At 34.7% G+C, this 13,922-nt stretch overlaps 3 protein-coding genes across 3 annotated transcripts; 2 read left to right on the forward strand and 1 right to left on the reverse strand.

Moving 5' to 3' along the window:
- Positions 1 to 1,267: 1,267 nt before the first annotated feature.
- MONOS_3228 (uncharacterized protein) lies at positions 1,268 to 1,759 on the forward strand (the record flags this gene model as incomplete). Its single annotated transcript, XM_067873213.1, has 1 exon — positions 1,268 to 1,759. The coding sequence occupies one exon, from the start codon at positions 1,268 to 1,270 to the stop codon at positions 1,757 to 1,759; it is 492 nt and encodes a 163-aa protein (XP_067723036.1).
- A 1,080-nt stretch (positions 1,760 to 2,839) lies between these two features.
- On the forward strand, positions 2,840 to 3,618 carry MONOS_3227 (uncharacterized protein; the record flags this gene model as incomplete). The annotated part of the gene is made up of 3 exons (XM_067873212.1): positions 2,840 to 2,942; positions 3,078 to 3,354; positions 3,408 to 3,618. 3 exons carry the CDS (start codon positions 2,840 to 2,842, stop codon positions 3,616 to 3,618), a joined length of 591 nt encoding a protein of 196 aa, XP_067723037.1.
- Positions 3,619 to 13,681: 10,063 nt separating this feature from the next.
- Positions 13,682 to 13,897, reverse strand: MONOS_3226 (uncharacterized protein; the record flags this gene model as incomplete). Its single annotated transcript, XM_067873211.1, has 1 exon — positions 13,682 to 13,897. The coding sequence occupies one exon, from the start codon at positions 13,895 to 13,897 to the stop codon at positions 13,682 to 13,684; it is 216 nt and encodes a 71-aa protein (XP_067723038.1).
- Between the last annotated feature and the right edge of the window lie 25 nt (positions 13,898 to 13,922).

Consider the following 13,922-nt stretch of genomic DNA (forward strand, 5'->3'; position numbering starts at 1 on the left):
AAAAAAAATTGCAAAACTGGTTCTAAAAATTGTTTCTGCCTGGATCAGGAATTATGTACCACTCTATCTACGGTGTGTGATTAGATATTTGGGTGCAGAGCTCAAATCTATTTTTTTTTTCTTTAATAGCTATTATTAGAAACTGTGGTGGAGTGGGTACAAATAGCATATCCAAGATTGGATCCACTCCTTAAGACCTGAAATCAACCGTTATTTTAGCCAATATAATTATTTTGACTCCAATAGACATCACAAACACATTCTGTGATGAATTTCTTGCAGCATAGTTAAAGATTTAAAAAGCGAACTTGTTCCAATCATACTCAATTCCTTCCCTCTTCCTGTTATTATCATCTATTTTTCACCAATATTGATCTTCGTCCCTTCGCTCACTTGCCTCTCCCTCAGCAACGTTATTGTTGAGCTCAGCTGCGCCAGACTCACTCCCACTGCATGCCCTACTGTCTTGCAAGGTGCTGACTCGCTCATCCCACAAAGATTGTTTGCGTCATCCCCACTCACCCCAACATACCGATCTTTCATCCCTTTCTTCAGCCAGACCCTTTTTTCTGTGTTCTGATAATTCCAACTACCAGAATAATATCCGTGGCATACTCTCGTATCATTGCTGTTCGTTGTATATGATTCATAGAATGGGTTATTCGAGGAAAAGAGATTGTTATTGTATTGAAAACAAACATCGTGGCCAAATGGAGTGGAAGCGTTGCAACTGCAATCGTGGAAGAAGAAGAAATAGCAATAAATATTGTAACTTGGGGCTGTTGATTGATATGGATCAAATCTCATTCCTCCACCATATGACACTGCTGAGCACGAAATAAACTGGAGGCTCCTCATTTTGAATGCTGCTGGAACATTGTAACAATACATCCCTCCGCCATAAGAATTTGTAAGAGAACACGAAGTGAATGAGCACTCAAACACACAAGCGCTCTCCCCTTTACCACTTTCTGTTCCAATGCAGTTAGATCCGGAAGTATTAAAAGTGTGAAGATAAAGTCCTCCTCCTTAGCCATAAGAAGAACATTTTTGAAATTCACATCCGCTGATCCGAACACATGATGAAATCACATAAATACACATCCCTCCGCCACATTGATTTTGCGCGGTGCATGAGTTGAACGAATTGTTTTCAATTTCAACAGATTTGATTTTTGCACACATAACTCCCCCTCCATCGTAATGGGCATAACAATCATTAAATGAGCAGTGCTTAATAGAAACTGATGCGTTTGATTGACTGTGCATGCAGATAGCCCCGCCATTTGAAGCAATGTCTTCCCATTTATTTTCTGTTGCTGTTGTCCTCGATCCGTTCCACTCGCACCAAATGAATGAATTAGCTCCATTGGTTGTTGTGTTTTGTCTCACTGGCTTTAATGGTACCTCTGCAGTTCCTTTACATTCAACATTTCTTGTCCGACAACATTTAATAAATGAGGTGTTTGAGGCAGTCAGAAAGGCAAAGGGGTTGTTGAGGGAAGGGACAATTCCGCCATCATACACATCACATACTGATGAAAATGAGCAACTATTCATAAAACTTGATGTTTGGGTCGACGTTGTTGTTGGAGATGGGCAATCTGAAGATGCTGTTGAGATATTGAAAAATGATAATTTGGAGAGTGAAACAAAGGAAATGGAGGGCGATAAGAAGAATGGGGAAGAAGATGAGATACGCGATTCTCTCACTGAAATTCTTCATTTTTTGCCTCCTTCTCTTCCCCATGCCTCTTAGTGCTATATCGTATAATATCCCAATGTAGCTGTATCCATTTTCCTGCTTCTTCTTCTGCTGCTTCCGAAAAGATTTTTGTTAGAAAAATTCCACAAAAATTTCTTTCCCCATTCACTCCATTTTTTTCTGTTCCCTCATTCTGCCAAACACTCTTCGGCTGCTGATTTCTCATAATTTTTCCCAGGAATGCTCATAAAAAAGGCAGTGCTTCCACATCCCATGTTTCATGCTCCCCCAGCGCTTCTCATAACACCTGATCGCATCACACATCAATCAAATAAAAAAAATACAAATACAAATAAAAATAAAAAATGATATATGAAGAATATGAACAAACAAGAATAAAATACCTCCACAAATCTTCATTTCCCTTCACTCCCCTCATCCCCTGTTTGCTTCTCTCCAATTAACTCTCACCCCAACATCATCCACTTCAAATACCACACACACCACGCCTTCGCCTTTCAAATCCAATTCCAAATAAAAAAATAATATGTTGTTTTCACTCGCTCTTCAATTGCCCATTCAACCTCACTCTCACCATTCTTCTCTTCCCTTCTTCCTCCATCCAGTCATCAATCCAAATAAATGCAGTTGACACACGATCTTCATTTTGTTTCAAACCTTTCAAATGTAGTTCAAATAAAATAAGAGATAAAACAGCATGAAAAAAAGTCAACAAGCAATTAAAATTTATTTGCATTCTTGCACACGTTTATTTCCATTATTGCTTCGAAGGTGTGACAGCGATATTATACATTATTTTATTAAAACGGTAGCATCCTGAATTTATTGAATTTTTATAAATAAGCAACGAAAAAAGTAATATAGGTAAATATTCATCGAGACAAACAATAAAAACTATATTTTATCTTGTTCGATTGAATTGATTAATTCATTCGAACTATGTAAAGCAAGAAAAAGAAATTTCAATAAAATATGATCAAAATAAAAATATTATGGGTGTCGAAATTTTTGAATTTCAGAGAGAAAATTTTTAATCGAATTTCGAAATTTCCCTCCTTGAATCGCTTAGTTAAATTGAGTAGATTAACGCTATAATATTCAAATTTTGAAAAAATGCAAACTGAAAGTGGTACAATTTACACCTATGCCAGACCTTGGGTGAAGTTTGCAATTCCAGACGCGATGTTGACAACCGATGCTGCACCCCGGGCCTGCGGTGAAACCCTTTGAATAGGCAGCTCTCTGTACCACTTCCATCAAGCTTTCAATCGAGTATTCTTCAACGAGTCATCCAATTTCAAGGAGATGTTGGTTGTCCTTTTGGCTCTCAAACATTTTCGCTATCTCATAGGCAAACACAACGCCCGAAGGATCCTTCTGAGATCTGACAACATTGCTGTTGCATACGACATCAATCGTTGGACAGCGGGAAAGAATCTCCTGTCTCTTCTGATGAAGATCAGACAAACGACAACTGAACGGAACATTCAACTGAAAGCAATTTATCTCCCAGGAGCAAAGAACACGACAGCGGATGCCTTTTCAAGAATTCAACGTACAGGAGATTACGAGATCATAGACGAAGCATTAAGAGAGCTAGAAAAACGACTGAGTCTCACAATCGAACAGTACGCTTTCACCAACGGATGAAACTACAAGGCTGCAATCTGGTTTGGGTTAGGAAGCACGATGTTGGAAGACGTGCTTCAAGCGGATTGGATCACAGCGATCATTCTGGTTCACTCTCCCGTTCCTCTGATTCTTCTATTCTTCAAGAAGATTTAGGAAGAACAAGCGAGAGCAGTGATTCTGCCTCCAGCATGGAGGAACCAGATTTGGATCTAGCTGCTAGTGGAGATGTCAACACTTTGCGTAAAACAAAACAATTCTAACAAGGTTTTGAAAGCGGGACCGGGCCTAAAGAAGACAGGAGCCTCACTTCTCCCGGGTGATCGCTTGGCTGTAAGACTCAACCGGTTGCGCAGAAAGGAAAGCAATGGTGGAACAGCGGACTTCGGAGATGCAATGTTCCCGAAGCAATTATCAATGAAGCTAAAAATAGTGAATCGACTTCAACTTGGACAGCCTACACATTTGGATTCGCTCATTTTGCCCAGGCCTGGACTGAGGAAAATTGTGGAGAATTTCCACAAGACTTCGTGGAGTGATGTCGAATGTGTGCCATGCTTTTTGTCAAACAAAAGGAAAAGGGATTTCCCTACACATGCTTGTGCGAAACGAGATTCGCAATTTCTCTATTCTCAATAATTATTTGTGGAGAAGACATTGAACAAGTCCCAATTATGAAGACAATCTTCCTCTCCTTCCACCGTTCTCATGTTCCATTAAAACCAGACACAGATATGTGTTCGCCCACGTTGGTCTTCGATTTCTGCAATTCACGGCCTTACAATATTGATCTATCCTTCTATGAACTTACAGTGAAGTGTAAAATGTTTTGCGTGTAATTCACAGCATGCCGCTTCCACGAACTTGAACAACTATCGATGAGCAAATTTATATTCTACAACGATGCCATCCACCTCCGCACTCACTTGAAAACATCAATTCCCCGAGTTATCGAATAATTCATTTCATAGGAGATGACGATGAAAAAATCTTCCAGCAAGAACCGTCAACTGCCTTTGGGAAAGAGTTTAAAGAACACACGAATCGAGAGACACCTTTCTTCTGAACACGACGAATCACACACCGCTGAAGACTTCAGGAATTAAAAAACTGGCAAAACTCGGAATGACACAAGTGGGGATTTCACAGGAGTTCAGACCTACACAATCAAGCATGCAGCCATTCCCGCCTTAATCTTGAAGGGAGTACCGGAAGTGCTGATAGCGAGACATGCTCGCCTATCCCCGACAGCTCACACTCCACCGCGCTCCTACGTTTGAGCCCACTTTTCATCAGACATGGTCCACGTACTGGTCACTTTTCGACAGGAAGATCAAACCGCATGTGTTTCTTTCAACTGCCTATCCACTGCCCAAATGCCATTTCTCCCAGCCTCCGCCTCGCTGGAAACAACAAACCTCTATTCAAGAACAACTATGTTCCCACGAACACCCATTACTGAACTTAACAACGAACTCAACTCTCAAATTCCAAGCTCACAGACAGTGAAACCTGCAAGTGATCGCAGCAGAATTGAATATACAGTGAAGTACGGTAATAATCACTTGTTCTGGGTGACGTGAAGAAAAAAATTCGTCACGTCCGTCACAAATTTTCCACTTCAAAAAAAAAAGTCGAGAAAGATACAATCAATTTTTATCACTTTATTTGAATGAAAGATTTAGACCTGTGCGACAAGTGGCAAAATTTGCCACTTAGTGACAAAGGTGACCGACAGGACATTTTATTCTGATCAGCGCCATAAATAATTTTCATATCTCATATTTTGGATTTCTTTTAAAGAAAACTTTAAACAGTGTATAACTTTTCATATAATTTCAACTTTATTGAAAAGAAAAAAAAAATCCATTTTTTCGAAAAGTCAATCAAAAAAATGATAAAATTCGAATAAAGAGAAAAATGGTTTGTGACATGATCAGTGAACAAAGGAATTAAAAAGCCACTGGAAGTCACTTCTGTCACTGGATAATAATTTTGTCAATGAAATGAATGAGTTGGAAAATGGAACAGAACTTAAAAATAACATTCTTTGCTTTTGAAATATTACTGATTTTACTTTTTAGTGAGTTATTACCATAACTTTTCTTTTTATATTTATTGAACTTTCATTTTTCAGTGAAAGTAACAAATGCAAATTAAAAAAGGATCTGAAGTATGTACATTTAAAGACTGTTTTGTTTAATTACAGTTTGAAAATGTTCATATTGGTTGTTATCATGATTTCTTATTTTTTTGTTTGTTTTACTCATTTTTTTATTTACAACAAGGAGTGTGTATTTATCACTTGGAAAAATAAAACAATTTTGTTCATGCGGAAAAATGCGTCGAAGAATTTAAGTGCTTATCACTATTTTTCACAAAATAATTGATATGCTTTGTTTTTTATAAAAATTGAAGTTACAAGACATTTAAATGCCTCAATGAGAAGTATTTGAATATTTGGTGATGAGAATAGAAAATACAGTTGCTCTGTCAGATGAATTAATCCTTTTTACTCAAAGACAACAAGCCGGACAAGTTTATCTTGCGAGCTGAACAGTAATTGCTGAATTTCTACATAAACATGTGGATCATCTTCTGAAATTGATAAAATAATAATCTTTCAATATTTATCAGGGGTATGATGACTGAATTTTTTATTATTGCTGGTAAGTTGATATTTTAACAGAACTATCATTCGATCTCCAGAATTATTTTTTTCTGTTGAATGTTTCACGAGAGCTTCAACTTTTTCTTCTTATTCAAAAACATTTTCTAATGCAAGTCTTATTTCTTTTTTTCTCACCATCCTCATATTTTTTGAAAATACAGTTATTTTCAGATAATCGATAAAAATGCCTGAAAAGAGCAAAACAATTGTTATTAGAAGGTGTTTTGCATAAACATGGAAATATAAAATCCTTGGATAAATGGGAAATATCTGGAAACGATGAAAGAAAGCCTGAAGGATTTGGAATTTTCAATATCAAAATATTGTAGCCACAAATTTCTTCTAGAAGTTTTCTTAAGAAAGAAGGAGGAATATGCAAAATGATTTTCAATTTTTTATTTTATACAAGGTTTCACTTCATTTTTTGAAATTTGAAAAACCAGGATTTCAAAAAAGCTTAATTGCATTGTTTTTATTTTGATCAATGATTGAGAAAAGAGAAAGAAAAATTCTTTGAAAAGAAAAATACAGTTTCACTGATTTCTCACGCATTTTTGAACTTATCTGAAAATCAAATCAAATATTATTATTGCAATATTTACAAAAAAAAGGAAGCATTTCATGAAAGACAGAGATGAAATCTTTGAATCCTTTTTCTTCCATCTATTCAAGCATCTTCATTTTCAAGTTTTCACTATTCGATTCTTCTATTTCGCTTTTATTCAGTTCATCCTTATCTTCATCCTTATCTTCATCATCCTCTTCATCCCTCTCATCAAACTCCTCTTCATCATCCTCTTTTCATTTTCATTTTCTTTAAACATTCATAAAAAAATTCATGGTCGCATATGCCATCTTATCAATCATCGTTGGCCACTGAATCGCTTCCGATACTGCATAAATTACTCCATCTCTCAACAATTCTTCAATTTTAACAGCAATATTCTTTGTTATTGTATTCAATAAATAAATGCACCAGTTGCAAATCCTCCCATAATTCCACTTTATTGGTTGAAATACATGAACAATTACCTCGATAAGAAGGATTGATTATTTATTCCAGATTTTGCAATCGGAAAAGATGCAGTACGATTCATGAAGCCATCCCAAAAAAGAAACTCTTTTTTCGACTTTTCTCTTCTTTATTCTTCTTTATTCTACAAATCCACATTTCCTTTCAACTCTTCAAATTCTCGTCTTGCTTCTCTCGAAAAATGTCGCTCATTTTCGATTGCATCTTCAACGTTTTTTCACTGACAAATCTGTCTTTCAAAAATTTTCAATTTGATTGAGATTCAAGACGTATCAGATTGTGATGTTCATGATAATATTGCATAATTTTTGTCAGTCACTTTTAATTTATTTCTTCTGGAACTTTATATTCAAAAATAAGAAACAAAAAAGTTTTCAAAAAGAAAACGAAAATGATCACACCTTGTTACGGATAGTATTTTTCAAAGCAATCAAAGTTATTTCAAGGTTTTTTTGTTCCTCTTTTCTTCACTCATAAATCATTGTTGCTTTCAAAAGAAAAAACACATACGCTGAAAACAATCCTGATTGAGTCCTGTCTTTTTGCAAAAGGCAGCGCATCAAAACATTTTTTGAAGCATTTCGATCACTTTTTCTATCCAATTTTCATCTATTATTATCTTTTGAAAAATTATGGAAAAAGGTGAGTTGCTAAAGCATTGAATACATAAAATATAAGCATTTTGGAGCATCTAACGTATTTAAACAGCACTGTTATATTGTTCAATGATAACTTCTTTTCTTCAATCATTCTGTGGATTTCACTTGACTGTTTTCTTGTGAGAACCGATTCCAGTCCTTTTCAAAACATTTCCTTCATCACTTCTTTCAATTCTCCAATTTCAACTATTTGCTGTCTCTCATCGCAATTTTTCAGAACATTCAATAACTCTTTGATAAAAGCAAAGAACAGAAATAAATACAGTCATCATGAATTCAAATGCAACAATGATAGCAAACCTCTAACTCTTTTGGATAAGATGAAATCAACATTTCCTTGAATGAATTTATACTAGAAAACCACACAATATTTCTATTTTAAATAGAACTTTCAAAAGCTCGGATGGAATGAATAATCTTGAAATTGTAATTCAAATTGTTCATGAAAATACTAGTGTTCGTTCTATTCATTTTTGCACTGAAATGATAAACGAAGAATTTCGAAAATTTTTTTGTTTCATTAATCCATGAACAAAAAAAATGGATTTCCAGATCAAATGTAAGACTCAATGAAAAAGAAAATAAAATTTAAAATTAATTTTTTAAAAAAAACACAACGAATTTACTAATTTAATAAACAGAGGAAGTGTTGTCATTTTTTTTTTTTTTTTTTGTATGAGGTGACCGACAGCAATAAAAAATAGCATGTCGTGTCGCACAGGTCAAGAAAGATTATTCAAATTGCATTCATTTTGATATTTTTTTCTATTTTTATGTGAGATCACAAAATCCCATTTTCTCGTAATTGAAAATGAAACAATTAATCTCTTTGAGATGACAAGTGTTTGCTCCAATTCATAAAGGCAGGGGCTGAATACTCATTGTTGAGAAAAATGTTTATCGTCCTTATTGATAGACAATTTCTTTTCTTCACACATAAGCTCATTCAAAAAGAATGATAAAAATTATGCTCTTTTTTGGATTCAATTTTTCCAAATTGCGAGAAACGGGCAACACGAAAATTCTCTCAGGTTGTGAAAATGTTATTGAATTCCTCATCATAATGATTTATTCTAAAGAAAAAATTTTTCGAATTTGATTTTGCAGATGGAAGATTTTGATGAGGATGAACAAAAACAGAAAACCCTTGAAAGTTTTCCATTTAATGAATGAGGATAAATTTTTGTCAGTTTTCGAAAGTTGCTCAACAGAATGAAGAAAAAGATGAAAAAAAAGCAAATATTCACCAGAAAATTCAGTTTTCATATTGAAGCATGATGGATATTGCAAAATAATGAAGAGTTCACCGAATGGTTGCAATTATTATTAAAAGTTGAACGGAAGAGTTAAAAAGATGATTGCTGATGAAACTGAGAAGAAAGAAGAAAAAGGAAATGCAGGTGACTGATCTTTGCGAATGTCATGTTTCTCTGAGTCAAAACTACTCGCCTGGATTGCTTTCGATTTGTGTGCATTGCCTTGTGAAAGCTTTGCCGAAGAGAGAAGACAACGAGGAGACACAAACAGAAGTGAATATGGCTTTGCTGAGTTTGAGGCGTGTCAATGATATCCGGGTTTGAAACATTTTTTTGATTGTTATTTTTGTTATTTTTTTGAAAATAGAGAAAATATGGAATAGACGACAAAAAAAAAAAGGATCCTTGAAGGAGCTGATGGAAATCATTGAGAATCATCCAGAGCACAACAATCTGGCTGGGCTTGTGAGTTTCGATCAGCTTTGGAGTTTTTGATTTGCCATATTTATCTGCGATGGATCATTGGAAACAGTCACCGCGAATGAGCCTGATTTTTGGAAGGAAGCAGCAAAGGAATTGGAAATGAGAGAGAAAGAGAGAGAGAAGAAGAAGAAGAAGTAGAAGAAAGAAGATGAGAAAAAGAGATTCTATAGAAGAGATGGCTGCAAACATTGGAGTCTTTTTTGCGCTCATGCTCATTGTGGAGCAAAGAATATTCAAGTCCTATCAACAGAGTTGCTGGGGCAATTGGAGCAGCGAAGGATAACAAGAGAGGAATGGGGAAGGAATGGATTTGTTTTATTCTATGGAGCAACGGATGGCAGATTGATAGAAATTGAAGGGTTAATTAAAGGCAGAGCCATCGATGGCAGCTTGGAAGGAGTCGTTCGATCAGAAGTTGGATGCCCTCAGATTGAGGTTTGTTTATTGATTTTCGAAAGTCGTTGCGATATATTGAGGAACAAGAAAGAATCAGACAACAGCGAAATTATATGAAAAGCGATGAAGAGACAAGTTTGGCTGAACAAAAAGAGGAAAAAGGATGAGAAGATGTCATGATGAGTCTTCATGAAATATTTAATTATAACCTCAGGATTATTATTATTCTCGTGAATTATCGTTGAATATTTCTGATCAATATATGAATAATGGAGGAAATGAAATGATATTTATTTCATGTCTCAAAATTTCAGTTTTTCTTTTTGTTGTATCATTGTACCAAACAGAAAATAATATGACTTGAAGACTTTTGTCATAGTTATATCAATTCTCATTTTTTTCAAAATAAAATAAAAGAAGAACAGAACGAGAAAACTTCTTTTGACTTTTCTTTTCCTTCTTATCAATTTCAGAAGTTTTCCTCTTACGATTTGCATCACATCATTCTGAAAAAAAATGCAATTATCCATTCATTAATTCGATTGCTCCAGCAGGCTCTTTTCAGCACTTTTCTTAAATTTTTTGCAGCTCAAACAACTTTATTTCATTCGCTTTCAACATGAAAACCTTGAACAATGCCAGAAGAGTGCATGGGTCAGAATATTAAAAATTTCCAAGGTTTATAAAAGATATTGAAAAGCTTTAACAGCATTTAATAATCAAAATGCAAATTATTAAACAAGCAAAACAATCAAATTTCAAATTTTGACATTTCAAACTGCGTCTCTTTTATGTAACAAGTGAAAATCATCACAAAAGTTCAAAAAAAGAAAATTTGCTTTTAAATTACTTGATAATTCCAAATTTCACACATTTAATTATCTTATCAATGTTACACAAATCACAATTTGACAAAACATTCTTGTTTTTGTGTCAATCAATTTCAAAATCTTCTATAAGCGAAGGTGCTTTATTGTTGATTATTTCCGTTAAAAATATCCATCAATGGCATTTGTAAATAAGTCGTATCTGTATAAATCCTTTAACGAGTTCAATTCACATAAACTTTATTCATTGAACTTATATTGTTGATGCTGCATTTCATCATAAATAGTGGAATGAGTTTGTTATTCTCTCTTGACTTTATCATTTACAACCTTATTATTAAAGTCAAACAAAAAAATCATGAAAGTTATAAACTTGGAAAACTTTGTTCACATTTATTCCATATTCAGTTTTTCACAATTAACTTAGTTGTGGAGGGGAGGAATGTGCTTTCTTTTGTTTCAATTTTGTATTTTTATGTTTCTTTCATCAAAATAGAAGAATAACTAAAATGCAATGAAATGTCATGGTTGTTTGATTCTGAAAAATTAAAAAAATTCAAGAGATTTGGCTAACATGTTTTGCTATTCTTCAACTTCTTTTGTACTTTTCGAATAAAAAACATGAAGTGACGTCAGTGACGTCTGTGAAGTCAGTGTCTTGTCTAAATTCCTATTCTGCCTTTCACGTCAGTGAAAAGCACATATTGGGATATTTGAATTCGAAAATTTTATAATTGTGAAACTTACAAATATATATATTGGTTTTTCTTGTGACGTGGAAATTTTTGTCACTTCCGTCAAAAATAGAAAATGTGACGTAAGAAGTCACCACTTCACCCAGGGCCAATAATCACATTCGATTTTGAACAATTTTTTGTGATTATAACCGAACTTGATTACAACCGATTTTTTGATCAAAACGCACCCATTATATTTTTGTTGAGATATTTTAATGATTCTATAATTATATAAGTTGCTTGAAAATCAAACAGAATGTGATTCAATTGTGTGTTAATATTTTTATGTTTTGTCCATGATTAATTTTTTGCATTATCTTTTGTCTATAACAGAAACAGAGAAAATACATTTCTTTCAATTATTTGGGTGAAACATTGAATTGTTGGAAGAAATATTAATGAAATCTGATCATTTGTAAAACTCCACAGACATGAATCCATATGGGTAATTCTTTTTGAAAAGTCGCAAATGTTTAATTTTCAAACAAATCAAAAATCTCACTTCTTGATCAAATTTCGGTCCCCTCTCATGGAACTTCACCAAAGTGGAGGATATAATTTGACAATGCTATTTATCACATTCCTGTAAAGTTGCATAGACGGGATTTGAAATTTGATCAAGAATAGAGATTTTTGATTTGTTTGAAAATTAAACATTTGCGACTTTTCAAAAAGAATTACCCATATGGAATGCTTGACATTTCTGTATCTATCGAAATCAACCGTTTGATTCATGAAAGACAACTCAATTATTGGAACAAGATAAAAGTTACAGCAAAACAGTCGCAAAAATACGAAAAGAGGAAACGAAGGATAGCTGGGCTATCATGAAAAACAAACAATAATAATTTTTAATATCAACTACAATCAGAAAACGAAGAAGATATAAGAAAGTCTAAAACATTTATTGCTGTAAGTTTATTTCATAAAGAAGATGTACACAACAACGATTTAAATGAAGAAATAACAAACGAAAATATAAAGAAGTTTTCTTCAACATCATCCACTGATTTTTATCATCCTGAAGTTTCATCATAATTTGTTTCATATGAAAATTCACATTATTATTAAGGAACTGAAAGTGAAGTTTCCATAAGATGATGAATGAACAAAGAGTGAAGAAGAGCCATCTCCAACAGAGAAAGAACCTTCTCAGAAAGAGTAGTCATTTGGCTCTTGTGGATGAATTCTTTTGGAATTTCATTGCAATGAAAAAGATTTGAATTGTCGTTAACACCCCAGAATTCGAGTCATTTGCTCGCACATACTCAAATATTGCTTGACGAGAATAAAGAAAGAGCTTATCTAATTCGAAAACTGTGCAAAAAGACAAGGGTTTGAACATTCTGTTTGTTGATGGAAAGAAGCTTTCTGAATTAACTTTCAGCGAATTGGATGTGACTTCATCGCCAAATGCCTTGACTTCTTCTTCTTCTTCTTCCATACAGTCACTTCATCTGCTTCCTCACTCTCATCTGATTCCTCTCCTTCATCTGCTTCTTCTCAACATCAATCGTCTCGTGCAACATATCGTTCCACTTTCGTTGAATATGCACATCTGAAAGAAGAGCAAATGTTGAGCTGCCTTGTGAACATCAAGATGATGATGGAGTGTCTGAGGCAGCCTGGGCAGCACTTGAAACAAGAAAAGAGAGAAGACAAAGCATACACTGCCATCCGGTCAGCGGTACTGATGTGGCTGGCAAGGTGCCGATATCATCGAGAATCACCGAAAGGAAAAGGAGCGAAAGTCATTCAAAGAAGATAAAAGACGTTTCAAACAAAACATTGGTTCCGACAAATGCTGGAAAAGATTCAAGCAGAGCGTAAGGAGAAATGTCTTGAGTTGCAGAGAAATCAATGCGAAGAATGGGACAATGTCAAGCAAAGCAAGAATGTTCACTTTTATCAGTCATCACTCAGCTGGAACGAATGAATCAGACGTTCAATAGACACGCACAAGTCTGTTGATCTTAAGCTTGTAAAGAATATTGATATTTCACCAAAGTTAATGCATTATCCAGATTCAACTTAGCCATTGAATTAATCTCCAAATTCTTCTTCCACTTCTCATTTCAACGTCTAACCTTAAGTGATCTTGTTACATCTTTTTCAACAATTAGAAAACTTCGAGCTTTCGCGGTTAGTCGATCTTTCTATCCGAATGTGAATGTTGTGCTTGTTTCTCCTGTAGGACTTGAGGCAGACGTGGTGTTGTATCCGAAAAAGCTTCTTGTTGCTGTTGAAGTGCAGTAGTCGTCTCTTCACTCAGCACCTTCATTTTCTTCGTCATCTTCAATTGGAGCAGCACTCCAATCAAATTCACCATTCCGGAGTCGGAGAAGTGAAGAGAAGAAAGCAGCAGGAGATGATAAGCCATCATCAGCTCCTGCGATTGACCCTTCGGATGCATCTGCGGTGGCAGCACCATACACATCAGCAGGAGCAACAGACAACATCGAGAGGTTGCTGGAGTGCATGAAAATCACAGATATTCGTAACTGA

This window comes from Monocercomonoides exilis, assembly GCF_001643675.1.
Source record: "Monocercomonoides exilis strain PA203 chromosome Unknown scaffold39-1025343, whole genome shotgun sequence".
NCBI lineage: Eukaryota > Preaxostyla > Oxymonadida > Polymastigidae > Monocercomonoides > Monocercomonoides exilis.